The sequence below is a fragment of the Cynoglossus semilaevis genome, chromosome 16, assembly GCF_000523025.1.
Source record: "Cynoglossus semilaevis isolate Cse_v1.0 chromosome 16, Cse_v1.0, whole genome shotgun sequence".
Classification (NCBI taxonomy): Eukaryota; Metazoa; Chordata; class Actinopteri; order Pleuronectiformes; family Cynoglossidae; genus Cynoglossus; species Cynoglossus semilaevis.
In genome coordinates this window covers 10,443,175-10,467,238 of record NC_024322.1, presented here as the reverse complement: position 1 = coordinate 10,467,238, position 24,064 = coordinate 10,443,175, and the positions used below count along the sequence as shown (strand labels likewise).

Here is a 24,064-nt window from a genome sequence, read left to right as displayed (position 1 = left end):
CTGATGCAGAAATCAAACGATAAGTTTTTGTTTTTGGTCAAACAGACTATTTAGTATTCTAACAAACAATGTCGAGCAGTGACTCACTGTAGTTTGTAGGTCTTGCAGTATGGTTCGTCACTGTCAGAATCCTGTGGCTCCTCTTCTACATCACAGCTCCTGGAGGAGAACAATAAGAAAGCCTGAGATTGATTTTTTGATGGAGAAATATGGCAAAATAATATGTAAGGCCCAACTCAGAACAACAGGCAACAAAAGGGCAAGCAAATATGGGAATAGCAGGAAGACGCCAGGAATAACAGGAAGACTTCACTCAAGGAAAACCTTCAACATCAACTTTGTTGCTATTGTGCTGTTAAAATAAATCAATAAATCACTTCTGAGCCCTATCTATTTCACCCTACCTTCACCTTTTTCTTCCTCCCTTTTGTTCATTACCTTAGAAGGCAGAACTCCAGTATTTAAACCCACCCACCTTTAGTATCTCTAATCCATGCAGCTTTCTACTCACCTTGCTTTAATTAACTCAAATCAGAGTACACTCTCCTGCTGACCTTGTTTCCTATTCATACCAAATTAAGCCTCCATCCCTTATTTTGTCCCCTACACTAGCCACAGGGGACAATGTCATCTGTAAACAGCCACCTCCTGCCCAACTTCATCGCTCAACCTGTCTGTCACCATTGCAATCAAAAAGGAACTTCTCATATTGAATATAAATTCAGCTCATGTGAATCCGACAGGTCGAGTCTGTGAATTCCCACACTCCAACTGGCCTGAAAGCTACAATACTTTTCTTCAATTCTTGTGTGCAGTAAAAAACAAAAATTGGAATATTCTTAAGCAGAGATATAAAGAGTAAATATGCTGAATGCAAAAACATTTAGCAATGCTGTTATTATTACCTAAACTGAGGATCAGGGTTCATATGACAGAACCACTTCTTTGGTAGCTTGTCGACATCAATACCATCAGTCAGTTTTCGCCATTTTAAACAAGTATCACACTGCACCCAGTTTTGATCTGGCTTCCTTTTGACAAACACAACATAGGATGTAAGATAACAGATTTGGTATGAAATACAGCTTTGATGTGTCTTGGATGTGGGTAAATGATCAGCAAATGTACGGACAGGTTTTCCTCCAGAGGGGTGATGCTGTTCGGATTCTCTTTGTTTTTCCTGTAGCGCATTTCCTTCCAGTACTCCTCCAACTTTATCCCCAAATTGTTCATGGTTTTTCTAAACCAAAAACAAAGCTCTTTAGATTTGTGCAATCTGCAAGAATGTCAATGTCAGATGGAACGAGAGATCCTGTCACCTGTAATTGTCTGTGTCATTGAAGCTCTGTTTATTGTGGGTAGGATCAAGATAGTCACACTCTATTATACCGATGACCCCAACTCCATGTCCGTTGGCCTGTTAAAATGATGTACAAGGGACAAACATTATATAAGAGCTTTCGCTTAAAAGCAATTAATGCAGAAACCTACCTTATTCTGGCAGCCCACGCGTTCATAGGCTTTGATTAGACGATTCCTATGGTACATCATGATGCCATACTGGTCTTTATTTTTAGTGTTGAAACCAAAAGTGATTGGAATGCCTTTGTTCTTCTAAAACAACATTTTAGGAAAGCCCATTATTAGATTAGAAAAACAAATACAAAGGCACATCACTGAATAACTGCTGACGTAAGATTACCAAACAACTTGGCTTGTAAGAGTCCCTTCTTCTGTGGGCAAGACTCTTGGAAATCAACTGAGATTTCACATTTTGGCCACGAATGATGATCTGCATCCGTGGCTTCAGATACAAAATAGTGCAATATGCCTGTACAACATTTAATACAAAAGAAATAATAAGGTAAAAGGAACAATGTTTTAAAAAATAACACATAATTACAAATAATGATAAAAGAAGCTGGTCAAATGATTAAAAATTCTATCCGATTAATCAAAGGGTGATAGTGGATTAAACATTCCTAAATATGAAAACATTTTTTTACAGCCCTTACAAAACCTTTTAACCACGAACAAATGATATTGTATCTTTTAGGTTTTACTAGGTGTATTTCAGCATATTATGGATGCATGCCATTATTGACACAGCATTCACTATCTGTCTAACAATTCCTAAAAGTATGTTTATCTCAGTATTTAAAGGCCACATGTCAGAAAGTGAAGCATTTGATGTGTTTGATTTAAAAAAAAAAAAACTTCATGAGAAAGTTCAGCTCTTTACCCGCAGTGAGTAAACACTGTCAGGGACATGTGTCAAAACTGTACGTGAAGATGAAGGCGTGTCGCTTGTCACTTCATAGACGTCAGATGAAAGTCTGATGTCATAACGCTCCCTCTCTAAATCCAACTCTAATTCTCCAGAAGTCCTTCTGAAAAAAACAATAAATTAAGATATATTTTAATTGTCTCGAAATAAACTGCTGGTGTTATACCTGTTTCTGTTAGCCAGTTTTACGGAAAACTGGTATGTACTAATGTAAAAAATATATTAAAAAAAACAAAACAAATAATTAGTCGAATAATAGTCATGTCTATTAATTGTAACTTAAAAACAAGGAATAAGCACTCTGAACAAAGTTAGATTTTTAAAGCAATTTCCCTTTTTCTTTATACATGTTAAGGTATTAATGCTTATTTTTCATTTACATGTGAAATCCTTCATGTGTGATTTGTTATATGTGGCAATCTTTTGTGACTATTTTTAAGGGAAAATATCAATACTGTATATCTATCGTGTATTCATAAGTACTGGGAAAAATACCAAGATATGTTTGGTCCAAACTCAGCACTACTGAAAATATATAAGGTTAAAAAAACAAACACTTTTAAAATTAGACATGTACAAACCTGCGGAGATTCCAGATGATTATCCGTGTTCCCGATTTTTCTGTAGACCAGGGGGGACAAATGTGACCAAGCTCAGTGAGGAGCTCTTCCTGAGTAGAGAAGGGAGAATACATCAAGATGTCCTGTAGACTGACTTTGTGCTCCTCATGTGGAACTAGTAGAGGGGTGGTTAAAGGAAAAATGGGTGCTAACACTAACAACAAACAAAAACGTGAAATCAACCAACATACAAAATACTTAGCAACAAAGGCATCCATTGTTTAAATCACAACATACTTGCAATGTGTCAGTTTACAGAGTAAATCAAATAGGTCAATAAATCAAGTAAGTAAATGAATATTTAATTTGCTTTTATAGTGCAGGATGTGAACGAGGGAATAGGAGTTAGGATATAGGATTTGTTTGGCTCCATCTGTTCAAAGCAGACAATTGGTGTAATTATTTGATCTGCTTTAATGCTTTCCAGGTAAGTCTGAGATAGCATTCCAACACAGGAGGTGCTCTTTGACTTGGAAAACACAATGGCATCTTTGCCGAGACGCATGGATCCAGACTTGAAACCGTTGCCATAGGTGCCTATCGGTACATGGCCACGACCAGCTACCTTATCGCTGTACCCAAAGCTGAACGAAGAGATTAAAAAGTATATACGAGTTAATTTTGAATCAAAACAAACAAATTATCAACAGTTAATAGTTAAATGCTTCAACACACTAATTTCTGCTGCTTTATTCATATACAAGACTGTCTTTACCTGAGCATCTTGTACATAGTTTCAAAGGTAAGTCCATTTCCATTGTCCATGAAACTGAGGCATTCTTGTCCGTTAACCACAGTCTTATCAATCCAGAACTGTTTGGCCTTGACGTCTGGATCATAGGCATTGTCTTGGGGAAGAGAGAAAAGCTTGAACTGCACACAGTATTTTTTAAAGTTTTCATTACTTTCATTATTTTCGTGATTAAAAAAAAACAAAAAACATTTTCTAACCTAAACAAAACAATCAGTAAAAATATAGCAAAGAATAAACGAAAACACATAGTACTGTTAGCTTTATTTACCTCGAGGAGATCGAACACTATAGTGTGTTCCTCACGCTGATTGGCTCATACATCATAGACTCTCTCAGCATCTCGTTAACTTTGCTCTGCACCGTTACACGTATAGTACGTTGTTGTAAAGTTTGTGCTCTTGTGTTTGGTGAATGTTGACCGTAATTTAATATCAGAGGATGCCTCATAAAGGCCCTGATCATCTTCTCAGCCTTCTGTTAAGAAGCCCAAACGAAGACGCTGACATCGATTACAGGTAACAGCCTTTATTTTTCTATACAATAATGTGCGCTCCTGCGCTGTGCCCGGCGTTCTTGGCAAGTATTCACTCCTCTGTTCACTCTCCTTTCTCCTTGCCGGCTCCTACTAATATAAATAGTTTACTATTTCTCGGATTTTCCTTTTCGCGATGGGTCTTGGAACGCAACTACCGGGGGAGATGGGAGAGTGATCACTGTATGCTATGTATTTTCCACGGCTGAGCCAAAGGTGAATCGCTGCCTCGCACAGTCAATAAATCAAGACATTGGCAAAGGCTGACTATTTTAGAGATGGTTCACAAAGAACAAGACATTTACGCTGCGTACCGTCACTGTGTCAGAGGCTTCAGCTCGTTTGACAGATAGATAGATAGATATATCTTTATTAACCACTTGGGAGTTTCCTTCGGGAAATTAAGGATAAAACCCTTGAGTTTAGTCACTATAGTATTCTTTGAAAATCATTGAGTGTGTAACTCAAATTTATTTAACTTACAAAAACATTTTTAGTATTTAATAACTTTAATCCTGATGTTAAATACATATTTGGTCATAATCACACTGAATTGACAGGCTTCAATAAAAATGAAACTGATATTGACTCACCTATGAGCTCAGCTATAGCACTGAATGGTGAGGTGTGGCTGGTAGAGTTGGAATGAAGATACTTCGGACAAAGCTGTAATTATAAAATAAATAAATAAATACAAATCAAAAAAAGAGGTAAAAATCAGGTCATTATTCCTAAAAAACTCTGACATTTTAGTTAATTAATTTAACGTAAAAAATGACATATTGTCATTCTTCATAACTTTCCAAACGATTTTTCCAACTTATTCCAGATTCTACATATTTCGTTTTCGAAAAACAGGGTAAACTGCAATACCCATAACATTCACTCGAATACCAATTTTAAAGAACGTTTTCTGCAGTTAGTATCGTACTTTTGTGTAATCCGAAAACGGTGAATACGTTACAGACTTTTAACAGAGTGCTTCAGTCGGTTACGTTTCCAGAAAACAGTAAGTAACAAAACGGAGAAAGTAAATTAACAAGACCCACCTTACTAACAGGAACACCACGAATTGTATCTGCCATCGCTCTATGCGGATCTGACATCAGAGACGCAAGCAGGCACGAGCTTCTTTTGTAGACCCGCGGAATTGTGGGTAATGTCTATGACGTAGAAGGATACAACTAACGAATTAACGAATTAAATTACTGTTTTGCAGAAACGAAACAGAAAATAGACATACATTTTAAAACTTAAAAAAAAAAAAAAAAAAATGGTGGAGTTAGGGAACTGCTTTGCATTTCGGCGCAAATGCAAAGCATTGCAAAGCATTTCAACCAGTAAAGTTATACGTAGGACATGAGTTTCATGTTTGTACGTTTTTGTTAATAAAAGTAGTACGCGAATGCATCATAACTTGGCTTTTGTTTTCATAAATATTGATTGCAGCAGTCGGAGCACACAGATTATCAGACCTCCAGCATCCTTACATTTATAATTACTTAATTCCAGTCAGCCAGTCTATCCAGTAGTTGTCTGCATTGTGGAATTTTGGGCAACTGTAATTGTAATTATTTATTTATTTAATATTCTGGAGCTCACTTTTGCAACAGAATGGATTTATTGTGTTATGAGAAGACCAAAATATTAAATACAGTAGAATCTGCCCCATCTGTTAAAATTGCATCTATTTTCCCTTTTTGTGCCTCTTACTAATTTACTTTCTCACTCACTCACATACAGTGAAATATTAGCAGCAAAGCCAGTAAGTTTCACATATATTTTAATAAGCTTCCTCTTGGTCAATAGTTAACATGGTTCTTTTATATATTCCAAAATAAATTACTTAAATATCAGGTACTGTGGAAGAAAACACAACAGGTGGTTGAAAAATAATTATTCAAATACAAGTGAAATGAGAAGTCCCTTTAACACCAGACAATAATGTGCATGTACCAAACATGTACCAAACATGACAAAGCTAAACCAGTTATCCAGAGTAACTCCAGTTTTACAGATGAACACAAATCACATTATGTAACGTGTTGATAAAAATTGCACATAGGTGAGGTCCCTAAAACATTTATAAATTACAGCTTCAACAGGAGACTTAAGATATTTTTTCACATTCTCTGAGTCAGGCATGTACAGAAGGAAAGTAACGTAGGAGTGCTGATAATTGAAGAGTTCAACAAATCGAAAACAAAAAACCACTACACAGTGAATTTGCAATTTGGTGTCAAACTAAATTGTTACTGGATCTGTGTTAGTACAAGGTGCGTGCATTGTGCAATTTACACGTAAATTGTGAGAAGATCAAGGTATAAATGTTTTGCTGTTGAGAAATCAAACTACCTTCAGAACTAGAGCAACACCATTTCTTTTAAAATTTACATCATGTCACATTATTAGAGAAGTCCTAAAGGTTCAGTAAATTCACAATGGTAGAGAAATTATGTCTAGAACAATGGCAATGTGAGACCAACTAAAAAGAATTATTATGGAAAAAGAAATTTTAAAAACATGAAAAAAGTTTCCCTTTTGAATTTAACAATATACTTTAGCTGTTTGTGCCTTTTGTAGGATTTAAACTCATATGGCTGAAGGAAGTCTGATGGTTTTTTAGATTTTAAGGCCTAACTCTGGCTTAATTTTCCATTGAGTCCAGGAACTCTTCCTCAATAATATGTTCCAGCTTCTTCAAGACTGTATCTGAACTGGCAGCTGGGTAGTCTGCTACAGCGTAGGTGGTCACAGCGTGGTTGTTAGATGGAGGACCCTGAAATGAGCAGCAAATCGTGCGAAAAAAGGGTAAGAGCTGGGTGATGGAGCGCAGGGAATGTTGGGTCAGAAGTGGGAACTCCAAATGCTCTGTGGAAGACTCCTCACAAAGTCCGTTCAGTGTCTGTAAAAATAAGTCAAAATTTCATGATTAGAATCAGGGACGTTAGACTTAGCAGACTAGTTCTACGAGTTTGTTCTTATATTATTGTTTATATCAAAATAAGGTCACACCCTGCATGTATACATAAGTATTGTTTTATTTTATTTATATTATGGCTGTCAAAATAAATACCTACTTTTTTAAAAATTAATTTGCAATATTAATCTAAATATTTTACACACAGGGGCACAATGATGTGCACTAAATGTCGAATTCCACTGTCAAGCCACTTACTGTTAATCTGATACACAGTTAGTACATACGTTGTTAGTGACACACCGTGCACAAAAAGTTTTAGTTTTCAACAGAGCACCTTTGAATACGTCTAGGGCTAATGAGCTGACTGACACAATTGTCAAAAGGATTGTGGAATGATTAAAATGTTTTTGTTCTATGAGCCACCGCCAAGATGCAAAGCAATGATTAGAATCAACCAACTCAGTGCTAAGCTAAACTTTACTTTTTACTTAAACACGTTTATCTTCATATTTTTCCCATGTTAATAAGTCCATCGTTCTCACATCATATCGTTGCTGTATCCCTTCCAATACTCGGACAACATGAGGAATGCACTCTTGCTCATCCTCCATCAGAGCCGTCTCTGGTCCGCTGTAGCGCTGCACATCCACCTCTGGGACAAATGCCCAGCGATACCTGCATACCAAAAAAAAAAAAAATCTCTTTATGTAGGAAACAACTTATGTAACCAATATTGACTCAATATTTATTCAAGATACATTTTTAGGTTATTTTGTTTTAAATTACAGTCTTACATCTGAAATAGTGGGATCTTTTCTGGAGGAAATGTCAGTGAGGTGTCCAGGAACTTGCAGGCTGAGAAGTACATGTCCAACTCCGCCTGAGAGAAATTTACTGGTCCATTTCGTTCCAGGGCCCCACGTACAACTTTAGCTAGTCTACGTAGGTAAAACATGCATACAAATATTTTGAAAGGCAGCACCAAAAATTGGCATTGGGCAAAAAAGATCAAGTGAAAGAATGACCTTACTTTGAAACGTCTTTCTCTGCCTGCAGAGCTTTCTCTAGACGTGCAAATATTCTAATCTACAATAAAAAAAAAGTTTTTAAAATGGACACTTTTAAACTAATATATGAAGTAGGGGTTGCACTACATCTGGTTTTCTTAAAGTCAACACTAATGTCACCCAGATCAAGTCGACGTCAAGAAGTTGTTGATACAGGCCAAGCTGGTATATGTGGTTCACAGTCCTGCTTTGCCTACAGTAGTTATATATTTACATTCTAATTTGCCTGTAATACACAAGAGCATTGACCTGGGCTGGGTTTGATAACTGTGGAAACATGTTGAAAAGGTGTACAAAAGGCCTTATTCCTGTTCAGTGTGTCTCCCTGGCTATCAACCAAGTTCTTAATTTGGACTGCCTCACCTAGAATAACAAGTTTACCACACCTGAGCACTTAGCAATAGAAAACCAACGAGCTCCACCTCTCTGCCTGCCCCAGTTCTTCACATAAAAAATGGGGTCAGTAACTCATTGACATTTTGTAAGTTATAAAGAAGTCGACTGGTCCATTAGTCTGTACAACCCCAAGTATAAAATGAATGAAAGATGGACAAAATTTTACCAGCTCTGTGACCATGATTGGCCAAAGAGACGTCAGGTGCTGGGATGAAATCCGCATTAGGAGAACACGAAACATCAAAAACATCTGAGCTAAAACAGCGGGACTGGGATTCATTTTAAGAGCCTCACTGAGACGCTCTGAAAGAAAGAAGTGATTGTTAACATCTGCTGCAGAACAAAGTCAAATCTACACAGAACGAATACCCAGTAGTAACAAACCCTGAATGAGGGGCAGGTAGAGGTGATACTGGTCCAGCTCTCCGCTGAACATGGCAAATGCCTGGCGTTTTAGCAGCATTGGTTTCTGGTCCACATTGGAAAACAGTTTCAATGAGCCACTCTGCATACCTTTAATACAAATATTATGAGATTTGTTACATCACAACATTACAAAAAACATCTGTAACACACTGCACAAAACTCCCACAGGACTGCATCATAAGCAATGCCCAAATGAACCACTGTCTCAGAGGCAGAACTTACTCATGAGGTCTTTAAACATTGTCTTCTCATGAGTCAACAGATGATCAATGATGGATTTCCAACTGTAAAACAACGGAAACATTAGACATTTAAATTAATTTATTTAAATCTATTCATACTCTTATATTTGCATGCTTGGAGGTTGCATTAACTCCTACATCTGCTAGACTGAATGAAACAATATTTTCAAATGTTCTTTATATGATTCACAAAGGTGAAAAGGAATAAAGAAAAGAGGGGAAAAACAAAAGGAAATCTTCAAAACCACCTGACAGACACTTGAACCCAGCGGTTGCAGAAGAGATTTAAATTATTTGAAATTTACCTGAGTGCACACGAGGGGTCCATGGTGAAGAAAAGTGGGTCCATGAAAAGCTCAAAGACTTCCTTCTTCCAGGATCTTTTTGTGTAGGCGTACCCACTCAGACTGCTCAGCAGCTGAGCTCCAGCCTCAAAGCTGGGCATGTTGTAGGCACTGTATGAAAGAAAGACAATTTCCACCAAAGATGATTGCAGAGTCGCCAAACTCAAATCCATGCTGTAAAACAAGAGTGACATGACTACCTGTGGTTCTTCAGGTATGGGAAAACATAGTACAGGAGACGTGAAATGAGTGGAACAGCCTTCTCTTTCTCATCGCTGCGGTACACCATGTCCAAGAGTGGTGCCAACATCTGCATGGGGAAACAGCTGGTTAAACACACAAAACACACCAACCCGCAGTCAGTTTCGTATTGTTCCTGACTTTTACCTCGGCCAGAAGAACAAGGGCTTGTACGCTGTAAACTGAGGGAGCTGAGGAGGAAACCATGGTGCTTGTCTGGGCCAAATCTGAAGGAGATATATAGGAAACAAATATGAACATATGAGTGTAACAAAAATCTCAATGTACCTTGTTTTTTTCCTCTGACAGCTGCACTAAAGGGAATCTTGGGATTAGGAATGTTTAATATTTCATCTCTGTAGGCTGTTGCCTTGACTTTTATTCTGGCAGGTTTACTGTAAAACTCACCGCCATTTTCACCATCCACATCTGTGTCCTCTGGTTCCTCTGGTTCCTCTGCCTCAGGACAAACCTGTGGCTGAACCTTGACCTCAAGGCTGCGGCTGAGCCAACTGGTCTGCTCTAGAGATGATCCTGCAATTCCACCTATCGCCTCTAGTATGCGCTGGGTCACTTCCTGCACAGTATTAATGACCAGATTTACATTCAATTTCTGAAACTATATATATATTTTCAACTGCTTTTCTGATTATAGAAACATATACATTATTATTTTTTTTACTGCTAATATATTAGTTATATTGACTATGTATTTTGACTAGCCATTGTTTTACATGCTTTTCAGTATAGACTATACCTGTAGGTCTCTAGAGTACTTCTTATTATCCAGATTAGGGATCCTATTAACAAAGTCGTTGAGGATTCTGTAAAAGACAGAGCAATAATGAATATCAAACATTCTTCAAAAAAAAAAAAAAAATCATGAAAATATGCACTGAATGGGTAAAAACTGACCCGAGCAGTAAGAAGTACCCAGGTGGGGCGAGGTTCAGCTGAACTGACTCCCGTAACAAACTGAGAAGCGGAGCAACATTGTCCTGCAGAGCCTGAGCTGGAATACTACACACACAGAGACCGGAAATATTATTATTAACTAGGGCTGTCAAACAGTAACAGTTTAATTATGATTAATCATGATGAACTCAGATGACTCATCATTCCTCTTTTCTTTATACTGCTGGAACAAATAAGCAGGTAGATGTATGTGTTCACACCTGTTTTTTATTTTATGACTAATCCAAGTAATGGAATTATTCAAATGGAAAAATATAAAGAAAAATACACAAATGTATAACTTGAGCCTGAGACTCATGGCAGTGAATATTCCCACATACCTTTGAATGTAAGCATAGCTGAACTGGAGCATTGGGATATCCACTAATGCTGACTTCTAATGGAAAAAAAAGAAATAGCAAACATTAAAGTTACTACTTGGTAAAAATGAGTTAACAAATGTTTATATTATGACAGTATGTGAGCTTGTCTGTCTGTGTACCTGCTCTCCTTTGATCTGATGTGGTTTCTTTACCACTTCTTTGACCAGCTGTAAGACGGTCTCTGTCGACAAGGTGTTCAGTGATTTCACCAGGTCCACAATCGTTAGACGAGCCTCACTGGCCACAGGCAGAACCTAGAAAAAGAGATTAAAACACAGAGCAAAGTCATTTCTTTATCAGTGAGCTAAGACTGAGAACTTGATCTTAGGATCTTATCTATTGATGATATGCTCATTTTAATTACTACTTAATTATAGTTGTTTTCACCATGCCAAAAACAAGTCGTACCTGATTTTTATGTCTCCTTTTGCTCTTCCTGCTGCTCCACACTACTCCCAGTGAAGCCATCATTTGAGATCCATACTGGCCAGTCAGAGGAAGCAGAAACTCCAGTATACGCAGCCGTAAGATCTATACAGATACATTACTTATTGTGAGTTGACACTAATGTAATTTCCTTAATGAAGCAAAGTACAGCGTTTCACAATGTTGAAAGGTTGTATATAAATCAAACAATCTAAACTAAACTACTTTGTCTAAACACTGTTATTCATACAAAAATGCTATTCCTATTCAAGAACGCACCCTCCCCACCCCTCTGTTTCCCACACACATCGAGAATCACCACATTAAACACTAACCTTAGTGCTTTTAAAATAGACAGAGGTAGAAGTGTGTCTGCTACTCTGACCGGAGTCAGACGCCCGTCTCTGGATCTCCTCCCTCATGACCACGCCCCACATTAACACCATACTAGTGAGCATTTGTGGTAGAGCCTCTATAACAGCACTGCGTGCGTTACGGATGTCCATGGGATCACAGGCAACCAGGGACTGACAAACAGGGAAAAGTCATTGTTAAACTTTATTTTATGCTGACAGAGGAGGTCTGTGTGTGTGTGTGTTATTCCTCACCTTCTTGCTGTCTAAAAGACAAAAGTGTGCTATGGTGGTCAGGCCTTCTAACAGAGTCAGAGGGTAGTCCGGAGCAATATTCTCCCGCCTAGTGCTAAGGCTGAACATATAAAATAATTTCATTTGTAATTATTTTCTACCTCACAATAATTATTTTGGGTGAAATATATATGTTTAAATGAGACACTGCTTACCTATGGTTTGTTTTTCCTCCATCATGGTCATAGAGCTTCACCAGTTCGTCCAAGTTCCTGCAGATCTGACTTATGAGAGGAGCCACGATGATTCCTAATGAGCGTCCCAGGTAGGGCAAAGAGGAGCACAGCAGTGACACCCAGTGGGGGTGCATGGCATAGCCATACTGGGGATGCAGAGCCATGGCTGCAGCTGAAACAAACATTCCTTGAGCTGTGATGGGATGGCTTTGGACGTACTGGTCTGACCTGATGGACTGCTGGAAAATGACAGCAGTTTGCCACTCACGAGCAAGAGGGGTGCTCGTAATTGGGGATTCACAGGGCTCCATCGATTGGCTGGAGGATCCACCTGAAGCAGCTGTTGAACTAGGTCCACACAGTCCCACATGGTGCTCCAGGATGATGAGAGCCTGAAGTAGTTTCAGTAACTCCATTTGTAAAGGATACTGTTCTTGCCCTGCTCCTGTTCCCAGATTCACCAGGCTCTCCTCCGATAGGCATCCCTGTTCATCCAGCAGTTCTACATTTTTGGAAGAGCCCTTGTCTGTCCCCCTTTGGCAAACGTACATAGATGCAGAAAGTGAAAGCAAGGCATATTGCTGCACCTTACATCTGGTAAGAAGTCTGCGAATGGGCTCTAGACCAGTGTCACCATTACCCCTCTGGCCACGTGTCATGCATCCAAGCTGGTTCACCATTCGAGTAAGAACTTCCACACTTTTTACCTGAACCTCCCTGTTGCCCTGCAGGTCAAGAGGTCCAAGGCTTAGGTAAGAGGGGTAATGAGAGCGCAGGAATCGGAGGCACAAGGACACCAGCAGCTCCATTAACAGGGATGGTGGCACGGAGGGGACGGAGGAGGGGGAGAGAAGGCCACCATAGAAGCCCTTACCATCTTGAGCCTGTTGGTGTCTCTGTAAAAGGTTGGAGACCAGGTTTAAATGTGCAGCTGAGCTTGTATCAAGAGAGGTTGAGCAAAGGGCCTCCACCAGAGGGCACTCTGCACTGCTCCTCAGCAAACTGTCTAACAGTGCCAGGCCTTGGAGGAGATAGCGCCAACCACCAGCCACAGGATGCAGAAGCATGTGACGGAACAAGGAGTCAATGGCCTCTCTTTTCTCACGCTCCTGTTTTAAAAGACGAGACCTTGCCATGGCTTCCAGCTCCAAATCATCTTCTTCTTCACTCGACAGAGAATCAGAGGCCTGTGTGTGCTCAGACTCCACCCTCTGCAGGCCATTGACCATACCTGCTTCCTCAGAGCTGCCATACAAGGCAGAACCAGAGCTGGAGTTCTCTGTGGAAACCTGAGCGCCGCTTGTGTCAGGTGACTCGGTGTGTTCACTCTCAGCCTCCTCCTCTTCCTCCTCCATCTCTTCTTTATACTCTTCCTCCACAGACTCATTACTCTCACTCCTTAACACCACTAAAGAACCCTGTTGTTTTGTCAGCTCCGGACCACTTTCTAACTCTGCCCACAGTGATTCCCGGTCAACAATGTTGGTGAGATTCAATGTGGTGACCTCTGTGGCCATGGTGTCCTCCGACATGACAGACGTTCTTGTGGAGCTACGACTTCTGTTGCTCAATATCTTGAGGTTCCCTTTAAAAACAGCACAGAGCACATTGTCTTTAAATACAGACTAAAAGAAAAAAAACCCTGACTAAACCGGATATTTCTTCAGTGCACACCCACCAGCTGTGAGGTTTTGCTTCATGACGTTAATGGAGGAGCGCTGAGTGGACGGGTGAAGCAGCATCAACAGAATAGGTTCCAGGATTCGGATCACATCGTTGAGGGACAGAGCTCTGTCCAGCCAGCACTGAGTTGCAGCTCGTATTGACCCATCAGTGCAGCTCAAACTGTCCACCACCACACACAGGGACCTGAGAAAAAGAGAGTTCAGAAGATGTCTGTTTTGCAAGAAATGTTTATCAAATTTCAATGATTCACGCAGCACTATCCACTTAGAGCTATTTAAGGTGCACTAGTTGGGTTTCAACTTTTTATTATCCACTTACCTGTCGAAAGAACGGTTGAGAGACATGGTCCTGTTGGTCTGAATCTCTCTGGTCAAGTGCCATAGCACCGTAAATCGGTGCAGTGCTTCTAACCTAACGCTCTGGGATGGACATAGACAGAAGAAATTATTGTTGCTCACCTTGCCTTTTTTTCTGCCTCAGCTAAGTTACATAATGAGATGTGTGTGCTGTTGTTTTTGCAGACATACACACCTTGTCTTTGTGCAACAGTGCCTGGCAGATGATTTCTTCACAGATTGAGGCTGTGGGGGCCAAACAGTGAAGTCTGTAAAACAGCTCCACACAGGAAATGTGCTGCTCTCTCCGGTCCATGTCCAGCTGACTCCACAAAACCTGGGACAGCCTCTGCATCACAGCGAGAATACTGTCAACAAAATATCACATCGTTCGGATGGGTTTTTTTTTCAGATTCTGGATCATACCTGATAGAAATCAGTGCCCTCCTCGATAGCCTGCAGCACAGAAGGGAAGATGGGGGGCACAGTGACCATCTGCATCCGTCCACTCAGAGGGTTGGAGTCACAGGTTTGATAACGTCTGTGCTTGTCTTTAATGACCAGAGCCAGAGACTGGGAATGGTTGATTAGTTCCAAGAGGGAGGCCACTGTTGTGTGCTGGATGTTGTAGTCTCTTGAAAGGCAGCACAGAGTCATCACAGACTTCAGCCACACTGGTAGACTGCCCACTTCAACACCTGAGGTCAATAAAAGATCATTATTTCTTTTTACATCACAGCATGTTTGAAAAGGGAAAATAAAATTGTCGCAGTGCTCTATCTGTCAGCTGACCTGGTTGGTCAAACATGTCTGTATGAAGGGCCACAGTCTCCTCTTCACTTAGGTAGACAGGGAAGGTAGCACTCTCTAGCAGCAGGTGGCAGGTAGCTGTGAAGGCCTGTCGACAGTCCTCAGAGATCTCCGTCCTGCTCCGTGGCATGAAGCCAGCTGACCAGTCCACACACCTCATATACCTCTGTTCTTTCTTTTTTTCGACAGTCAACGTTGAGCACTCAGAGTCCGATGTGGAGCGAAGTTTCATTTTGTTTGGGTTGAACAGTTCAGTTAGCTTGTCTTTAATTTCCCGTCCTCCTATGCCTGGCAGCAGATTCTTTTGATCCAGAGAGGCAGGAGTGACACTGGGCTGAAGTACTTCCTCAGGTCTGCTCACATCTTCCACCTCCACCAGCAAGTATCTGGAAAATGTAGTAGTACTTAATGGGGTACATTTTCTATAAACATTCATGGGTCATATTATTATAAGGGATGGACAGATTGAAAACAAGCTTCAGTGCTGAATATGCTAATGCATCTTCACAGTTTAACGACTCAGTACATATGGTATGACAAGCCCTACTTCTATGGCAACAAATTTGTCCAACATTCAATAGGTCACCTTGTGGTTATGAAGGACAGTATTTCCTGCAGACACTGAGTCATTTTGTCCACACTGCCGCCTCGCTTCCACACTCCCTCAATGTCCTTGCAAATTCCGTTTCTCTTGGTTCCCATTCCTGGTGGGAACTGCTGTTCTGACGGCGAAGCGCTGACCCCTAAGCCGCTGTCTTCAGATCTGATTGTGTGATAAGCACCATTTGTGGTCTCTGCATCATCTCCTCCTTGTGCATTCAGCTCTTCTTCTTCAGGGTGTCCATTAACCTGCTCCATGCTGCCATCTTTATCCCCCTCCTAGATCAAGTTGCAATTTTAATAACAAGGCGTAGTCACACCTACAAAACAACTCTATTAACTGTTTTAGTCAGTTTAACCTGTGTGCTGTCGTCCTCTGATGTATGTGTCTCCATGTCCTCCGTGTACGGCCCTACTTCTATGTCCATGTATGCCACAGGCATTTGTATCTTACTGAGGACCTTAAAACAGGCACGCAGGCTTTGGGTGACATCCTCCAAGCTAATCGAGTCCAGGTGGCTGTGCAAGGTTTGTAGCATGATGCCCAGCATCTCAGGGAGGAACTGTGACTGGATGTCATTGTGAAGCTCCTGGTGATGAAAAAATAAAATGGACTTATATGGGCCTGTAAACATTAATTTCAATGTCTTTGTTGTTCTAAATACTGTAATAAAAGTCTTTGCACTGTTGACCAAGTTTCCAAATACCAAGTCAAAAAAGGAATGTGATTTTTATACATGTATTCATATACATGTGTTTAACTGTCATTTACACAGCTGTAAGTGGTTTTCGACCATGATGCTGGTCTGAAGCTGCTGGTGTTTAGTGTCTGTTGTATTAAAGGAGACACGAAATAAAAAAGAAAAACCTGCATAATTAGTCTTGAGGGAGTTACAATGCACTTTTGCTTCACTTGGTTTATTTGGCAGTTTAGAGAACAACAGGGGTGCATGTGTATGCGTGTTTGCTTTGTTTACCAGAGGAAGAACATCCAGGAGGAAAATAATTAAACTGGACATTTCTGGGACAGAAGGAGCTGGATGACTGCGGTCCTGCTGAGGAGGAATCGGTGGGTCGTCGTTGTCACTACAGAAACAAAAAATGTTAATTGAAAAATACATGACTTTTTTAGTGATGTTGAGTTGTCATTTAAAAACAAACAGGGACATTACAGACATTGTTGTCTTCTGCCTTTCGCCCTCTAGAGCATTTCATTGTTCAATAAAGTTTATAGATTTTACATCAGAAACTCAAAGGTCTACTACTGCAGTACCTGAGAGAAGTGCAAAAGCGTCGCGTCATGTACTCCCACAGATATTCACTGTTCATGGAGCTCACCAGCATGTTCACTGTCTTTATGATCTCTGATGCATTTTTATTCTCTTTTATCTTACTGTTGAAGAAGAAAACACAAAAATTTGAAGTTGCTATTTTGATAAATTACAGTGAAATACAAATAGCATTGGTTCTCACCTGGCAAGAAGATTGCCTGAGAGCCCTGAACTGGTGATAACGTCCTCACCCACCATCCCTCGGCAGTAGCGGTAAAAGGCTCGCACGACTTCCAGTAACACACTACTCAACACAGCAGGACCTTAACAGAAACATCGGAATTCAAGTAACATTGCAGACAAAACGAGTGCATCAATAATTAATAATTGAACACTTTGAGTGTGTCCTGGATTTGTTTCAGTGCTGGTTACCAATTTCTGGTTTGTCCAACAGGCTGATGATAATCCTGAAGGGTCTGAGGTATCCACTCACATTCTCAGGTTTGTTATCCATATCCTTCTGTTTGAGGATGTTAATCAGAGCCTGAGGTCATAGACAAGAGGAAATTTAAAAAAGAAACATGTAACATAGACTTGGCATATTGACAGGTAAGATAAATAGGACTGGTAATGACTGTATCATGGGACCTGTCAGTGGCTTAGATTAGGTTAGGAAGCAATGGATATTTTACTGATGAAGGATAATGGCAAACACTTGTTTTATAGCGTGTTTGAGGAGGGCCAAATTATAAAGGCTGGACAACTGGGTCATAGCATCTCTAAAACTGTAAACTGGAGTATAATGTTTATATTAAAACTAGTCCAAGGAGACCCAGCAGTAAACATCAACAGGTTTGGACAGCCAAGGATTAATGGAAAAGTTAATACTGGGTCTGATATCTTATGTTAAAACAGCAGAATGTGTTAATTGTGAGTCTGTGTAAAAGTAGCTGCACAATCCTGACAAGGAGTCCCATGAACATATACACACTATGAAGTGGGTCTGTGTGCTACTAGTGAGTGAGCTACCTGTATGAGGTAGTCTCTGGTGTAGGTGCTAAAGTAGTAGGACATGTGTTCTTCTACGGAGGTGCTGAGCGTTGGGTGCGGAGCCACCATTTCCCCTTTTATGTCTGTGCCTGAACACAACACAAGCACACAACAACCAACCTTAAAAGTGAGCTACAGAATGAGACTGAGGAATAATGTAAAAGGCGACAGGCGAGCACCTAGGAGCCAGGCGTACAGTCGTCTGTTGAGGGACATGTCTCTGCGGAGCAGCGTGAGTGTGGCGGCAGATACGACATCAATCAGGTCGTCCACACTCAGCGCAATGCAGGCCTCTGCTGGGTTCTTCAACACAACGTTAACAATAAGTGAAGAACAAGACTATTATGACAAGAGATAGAAAAACTTAGCAGGTTTGACAAAGGTTTGATTAAAAAAACAATAAAAGAGTGAGTATACTTGGGTTCATTTGGAGTTCTTTCATGTTAACCTACCAAACAAGTGGCAAAAGGGAAGAAGTAGAGTAGAATTTCAAGCATGTTCCTCTGCACCAGGATGTTTGAGTCTTGTAGAGAAAGACACACTGCCTTTAACTGTAAAGGTAAAGTACAGGTGTTCAGGTTATTGAATATAGACTCTCAACACTGCTCTTGTTACAATTCTTAGCACACTCACCACTAGGCGGCTGTTGTAGCCGATCACGTGCTTCTGCTCCTGCAGGGACATCGTCCTGTCAAAATGTGTGACTATAAATATGGAAGCCGGGAGCCTCACAGCAGCACTGACCACCATGCTGCCCCACAGGCCGCCATAGAAAACCTGCTGACCCACCAGCAGCGACAGCTTCACTAGTAATGCCTCAGTCCTGAACATAAACACAGAGAGAACAGTAAAACATTTGTTCTGGTTTTGACTGTCGGCATCCGGTCCCTGTCACATACCGGTCATAGACCTCCAGTCCTTCTTCAAGGCCTGGCAGAAGGCCTGTTATGAAAGCCTGAAGACTGGGCAGCAAAGCCCTCTGCAGTGGCAGAAAGTAACGCTCATATAGAGTCAGCAGCACAGGCTTCACTGCCATTGAAGACTGGCCCAGCAGTGGGAATAACCCGGAGCTGTGGATCATAGAGACATGTACCTGTTACAGTACTGTAAGTCGTCCAGTTTTGTAAGAGCAGTAAAATATTACGGGAACTTCATTTACCTGTAGATAAAAAGATCTTTGGCCAGCCATTTTGTTCCAATTATTTTGAAGATGACCTCGTAGGTCTCAAGAGCTTTGAGATGCACCCCACTGGGCAGTGCTGGGTGAAGACACTGAGCCAGACGCTTCCCTATGATCAGCCTTTTGGGTAAGAGAGAGTAACGGAGGTTGCTCTGCAGGGCCTACAATCAAGATAAAAGCAAAGCAGAGTGTGAGAGGATAGAAACCTGATTCGCTGGTAAAGAAATGCACATTAAACACAGAGAGAAATTCACATTCGAGCAGAAAAGTAGTTAAATGTATTATTGTTTTATCTGCTTTGACAGTTTAATGACTGAAGTGTTAAATTAGTTCTGTTGCCTTTATATAAAATGAGCGTCATTTTTACACAGGTAAGTAAATCATTTCTGAAAGGTTCAGAGTTCAAAGTTTCAAGTTTCCATTACCCAAAGAGGAGACAGCCTCCCTGTTGGTGCACAAAGGCAATTCAGCAAGGCAAATAAATGTCAGTCAATATTAACTCTAACAGCCCAGCAGGGGAGAAACTGCTACAAATTTCATTACATTTCCTTTGTTCAAGGAAAATCCAGTGTTTTACATAACGTTTTACTATTGAGAAAGGTGGACATTGCAATAAACCACATCCCTTGTTTATCATTATTTTGTTTTACCACTATGATCTTCACTCATGCTGAACTCATATCCAAAGTTGATTAGCACATTATTATTATTACAGCAAACACGTTACGTCAACCGGCTTCCTGAATAAACAACAGAAAAAACATTTAAAACAACAAAAAAGAAATGTAAGTTCCAGTTTAGCACCTGAGAGATGACAAATATTTAAACACATGACAGGTTCAGAGGGGAAAAAGCAGACACATTCGATCTGTCGTGGTGTGTGCATCAAACCATACCTTGTTGAGCTTCCCCAGGGATGAGATGAGATCTGCCCACTCACTCGAAGACTCAAAGTTCCGCAGAGCTTTCTCAATGACAGATGCATAGCTACGGTAACGGTAGTCATTCTGCAGTTCTAGCTCTTCAGGATCCATGATGTATCAGACTGATACCAGCATATTCCTCAAATATTCTGCAGGTGGGATATTAAAAACAAAATTGGTTGTCAACAAAAATTGAAAAACCACAAAAAATCAGTATATTTTCTGATACTCTCTGTTTCTAAGTCTGTGTCTTGTTTTTGGAAAATAAAATTAGCCAATGTACGGATTTCACGGACACACAAGGTCCTTATTCACAAGACGATGAATTTTTTCTGACTTCCTCTAAATTCTTTCAAAACAAATTAAGTGGCTTTTCCAAATAAGAGCTAACGAATGGAAGGATACAACTGCTCCAAGTTATATCTGTGTCTGCACATGGACTAATCTTGACATATCTGGAACAAGGCAGTGGGTGGAGACTACGAAGACAGGATTAGGGAAACATGGACATCTGGGCTCTCTGTAGATGAGCTGAGAAGAGCTTTATTACCAGAGATGAGCACAGAAACACATGCTCAGGGTGACTGAGAGTAACTTTATAAATGCCTGGAACATCAGACTACACATGATGTGCGCCATTGCATGAAACTAAATAAGCACTTCAAAAGTTGTTTCTGCCGATTCCTTGTTACAAACAGCTTTTTGTTACTGATTATTTGATCAGTGTGTCTAGAATCTTAGGTCCTTTTTCTTCATTAGGCTTGCACATATCAAAATTTCTTGGGTTACGAAAGACAGGCACGGTACTTTGAAAACAACAGGAAAAAAAGCAACTGTGCTTAATTTGAAAATCAACATAAATATAGGGAGCAGCAAATATATGATATTGGGACAGCATCACATTTTCATTCTTTTAAAAATGAAAAATAATAAAGCAGCAACAGAACAACAATAAACAATAAATTATCCAATTTACTCAGTGAAGTGAAGAAACAGCACAACACCAGTCCAGGTCTACCGATGAGACTGGCAGCCTAGACTTTAGAATTTAAGTAAAGTCTAACTAATTAATCCTTCCTATACATCCTCACTGCTTCACAGTCTGTGGTCACCGTTGCCTGACTCTCCTCTTAATAATGTTTCATTCACTTTTATTACTGTATTATTTACTGTGTAAAAATATCAATATCAATCATTTTGATTTGCTCTACCAAATACGACACTCTTGCATTTACTGTGTGAAGATTTTCCATGTCATTGCTACATAGCAACACCATCACTGATGATAGTAGTTTCTAATGTCACATGACTAAAAAGGACTAAAAGGTTGAAGACCGTTAGCACTGTTTTCTGGCCTTGGGCTTTTTAATTCTTTAAAATATTATGAACTGTAGATGATGACGGACCTAAATTCTCTTTTTTTTAATAGTAGACATTTCTTTTACAACACTTGCTCATTGTGGTGAGCCACATCTGCCTTGTGATCAAAGGTCATTATTTTGCTGACAGAGGAACTTCCTAAATTTGTAGTTTTGCCATTCTACTTGTTGTGTTTCACACACAGTAAAGAGTAAGGTTTGTTAGTGAAAATCTTCTTAAACAACCTAAGGTTTTAATTCTGAATTATGTGTTTTTTTAAGGACTTTGTGGTTAAAACAAATGCAGTTATTATATTGCAGGGGAGCTGTGATGTGTCTCTTCTTTTAAAAGGTGACCAGCAAGAAATCGATGCTGTCTATGACAAAGTGAAATTTTAAAAATGTCTAAGGAACAAAACGGACCATTTCAAACTATGCACAAGAAAAAGTAAACCTTGGAGAATTTTCCCAGCAAATTCCAAAACTTCCAGGAATACGAATTGTACAGCAGCATAAATAATTACATCATCATGATTAAATATATAAACATAGTCAATAATTAGCTTGACAGAAGAGCCCAACTGAAACTTGGGCTCTTTATTTTCTAGGAATTCACCTTGCCTGATTAAGAATTTATTTTAACTGTACGAAACGATAATGGATATTTTCAAGACGTGACTTCTTTTCATTTTATATTCTTAAACTGCCTCACAATCAAAAGGCTGTTCACAAAGCAGATCTAACTCATCTCACTTCCCCTACTGTATGTATCAGCAAAATGCAGGTGTGATAACACCATGCATCTGTTTCAGGCTGCTGTCGAGCTGAGAAGTGTGTGCTTTGAGGGTGGACACAGTGAAACACACCATGCCCCACTATGCACTGTGTCACCTGACTGACACCACCACTACAACAGGCCTTAAGGTGACAGCGTTCAGCTACATTCAGTGTCCTGAGGTGGTTTCATTTTTTCGTCTTTTATTCCTTTAAATATCCAAAACTGTACTGCACACATTCCTACAGGCTGTGGAGCAGCCATTCTTGTGTTTTTTTTCAGCTGGGAAAACAAACAAGGACAAACCAAACTACCCTGAGCACCAAATGTATCCATTTAATAAGTAGCTGCAGTGTGAACGGTCTTTAACTGGCCCTAACCTGGTATTTTGAAGAACCATATTTGAAAAAGTAACATCCTATAATCATTGCTTAAACTACATGGCTCAACATCCACTGAGGGAAACACCATGTCCTGCAGTGACTATAGGTTCAATTACACCTTCTTCCCTTACTCCAGACCCCAACTGAGTTTGATTTAATATTGGTCGTTTGTTTCAAAAAGAGGCCCAATGTTTATATTTGAGCTCATCATTGTTTAAAGTGTACAGCAACACTGATTACTGAACCTCTATGTTAAGTTTAGCTTGGCAGCCATATTTTATATGGCAGGATGTCGACTGGTGACCTGACCATCTGATGTACATGTTCTATATCCAGGTGGTAATCACGAGTTTTCTATAATAAAAAAAAGAAAAAGAAAAAAAAAAGACCTATAATTTTTTTACACGCCTTGTAGTTGCGTTGTTAGCACCTCCTACAGGGAGGGGGACGTTAATCTATGTAAACAAAACATTTCATTTTCATGTTATTATTTGCTACACAAAGTAAAACTTTATTTTTAACCCGAATTAACATTTTTTCATAGATTGTGCTGTGTGTTTAAATTATATGTATACACATATGTATATATATATTATAACAAAAAAAAACAAAAACAATAAAGCTTAACTTATAATTGACGCACCATTGACGCGAGACGTGGCTTGGTCCTGAGCCTGAGGTTTCTATACATTTTCAGTAAATTATTAAAACGAAAAAAATATATATAGAAAACTGCGACGTGAATGTTAACGCCGCCTCGATGACGTAAAAATAATTTTACTGTGAGTAATATTTCAACAATATCAGCTTAAACTCTTATTCAATAGCGTCTCTAATAGCATAAATATAGCGACAGCTGGCAAGACAATAACCAAAGACCGACTGTACGGATATTTAAACGACATTTTCGTGAAACAGTTTCAGTGTCACAATATCTGGTCCTCACGAAACAAAATGTACCATCTGGACAAACAACGACTCACCAGACCCGGAATGAAGGCAGACTTAGCATCCGGGGTAAACTCTCCCCAGGTTCTCTTGGTGCATACTGCAAAAACCGAAGGGTTTGATGAGAGAAAGTGGGCGTACAGCCTGAAATATGTCCCCAGGATGTGTGTGAGTGTGGGTGTATTTGTCAGCTACCTTCATCCCCAGGCAGAACCAACCGGGCTGGATCAAAACACTCAGCTGATTCAGAGCCTGTACTGCGCAGAAGCACGGTTCACTTCCACGCAGGGAAGAGGGTGTGGTCGGGGGCGAAGTGAACGGCAAATGC

The 24,064-nt window shown here is 40.0% G+C and overlaps 2 protein-coding genes across 6 annotated transcripts in view; both read right to left on the bottom strand.

The window, feature by feature from the left end:
• Positions 1-5,352, bottom strand: part of morc3a (MORC family CW-type zinc finger 3a) — a 9,890-nt gene extending 4,538 nt beyond the window's left edge. The window contains exons 1-12 of the mRNA XM_025063718.1: positions 5,243-5,352; positions 4,787-4,859; positions 3,623-3,755; positions 3,262-3,491; positions 2,869-3,025; positions 2,243-2,390; positions 1,703-1,831; positions 1,492-1,614; positions 1,320-1,417; positions 1,133-1,240; positions 906-1,031; positions 87-159 (exon numbers count right to left, since the gene is read on the bottom strand). Coding sequence (XP_024919486.1) covers positions 87-159; positions 906-1,031; positions 1,133-1,240; positions 1,320-1,417; positions 1,492-1,614; positions 1,703-1,831; positions 2,243-2,390; positions 2,869-3,025; positions 3,262-3,491; positions 3,623-3,755; positions 4,787-4,859; positions 5,243-5,299 — 1,455 coding nt within the window. The 5' untranslated portion in view covers positions 5,300-5,352. The remainder of the gene's footprint in view (positions 1-86; positions 160-905; positions 1,032-1,132; positions 1,241-1,319; positions 1,418-1,491; positions 1,615-1,702; positions 1,832-2,242; positions 2,391-2,868; positions 3,026-3,261; positions 3,492-3,622; positions 3,756-4,786; positions 4,860-5,242) is intronic.
• A 607-nt stretch (positions 5,353-5,959) lies between these two features.
• dop1b (DOP1 leucine zipper like protein B) lies at positions 5,960-24,009 on the bottom strand. Of its 5 annotated transcripts, none has more exons than XM_025064126.1 (39): positions 23,932-24,009; positions 23,772-23,836; positions 20,246-20,421; positions 19,329-19,510; positions 19,069-19,239; positions 18,803-18,992; positions 18,622-18,720; positions 18,349-18,508; positions 18,149-18,258; positions 17,552-17,663; positions 17,322-17,442; positions 17,122-17,241; positions 16,826-16,934; positions 16,208-16,438; positions 15,835-16,127; positions 15,231-15,634; positions 14,865-15,136; positions 14,635-14,787; positions 14,422-14,522; positions 14,096-14,286; positions 12,397-14,002; positions 12,203-12,302; positions 11,930-12,121; positions 11,577-11,699; positions 11,288-11,422; positions 11,127-11,182; positions 10,747-10,851; positions 10,589-10,655; positions 10,240-10,408; positions 9,979-10,058; positions 9,792-9,901; positions 9,553-9,702; positions 9,228-9,289; positions 8,964-9,092; positions 8,746-8,882; positions 8,147-8,202; positions 7,911-8,054; positions 7,659-7,791; positions 5,960-7,098 (listed from the first exon to the last, which is right to left on the bottom strand). In XM_025064126.1, the coding sequence occupies exons 3-39, from the start codon at positions 20,381-20,383 to the stop codon at positions 6,841-6,843; spliced, it is 6,969 nt and encodes a 2,322-aa protein (XP_024919894.1). In that variant the 5' UTR covers positions 20,384-20,421; positions 23,772-23,836; positions 23,932-24,009; the 3' UTR covers positions 5,960-6,840. The 5 variants fall into 5 exon arrangements, with proteins under 5 accessions (XP_024919894.1, XP_024919895.1, XP_008326823.1 ...); XM_025064127.1 differs by lacking the exon at positions 23,932-24,009 and having other exon boundaries at positions 12,397-12,589; positions 12,686-14,002; positions 23,772-23,924; XM_008328601.3 differs by lacking the exon at positions 23,932-24,009 and having other exon boundaries at positions 23,772-23,924.
• Between the last annotated feature and the right edge of the window lie 55 nt (positions 24,010-24,064).

What these genes read in the sequence shown, in the direction of transcription:
- dop1b (XM_025064126.1), bottom strand. Translation starts at nt 20,383, where the DNA reads ATGGATCCTGAAGAGCTAGAACTGCAGAATGACTACCGTTACCGTAGC. An exon ending in GGAGGAAAAACAAACCATAG is followed by an intron (nt 12,303 to 12,396) that starts GTAAGCAGTGTC and finishes TTATATGTTCAG; the next exon opens with CCTTAGCACTAGGCGGGAGA. An exon ending in AAAGGAGACATAAAAATCAG is followed by an intron (nt 11,423 to 11,576) that starts GTACGACTTGTT and finishes CTCTTTTTCTAG; the next exon opens with GTTCTGCCTGTGGCCAGTGA.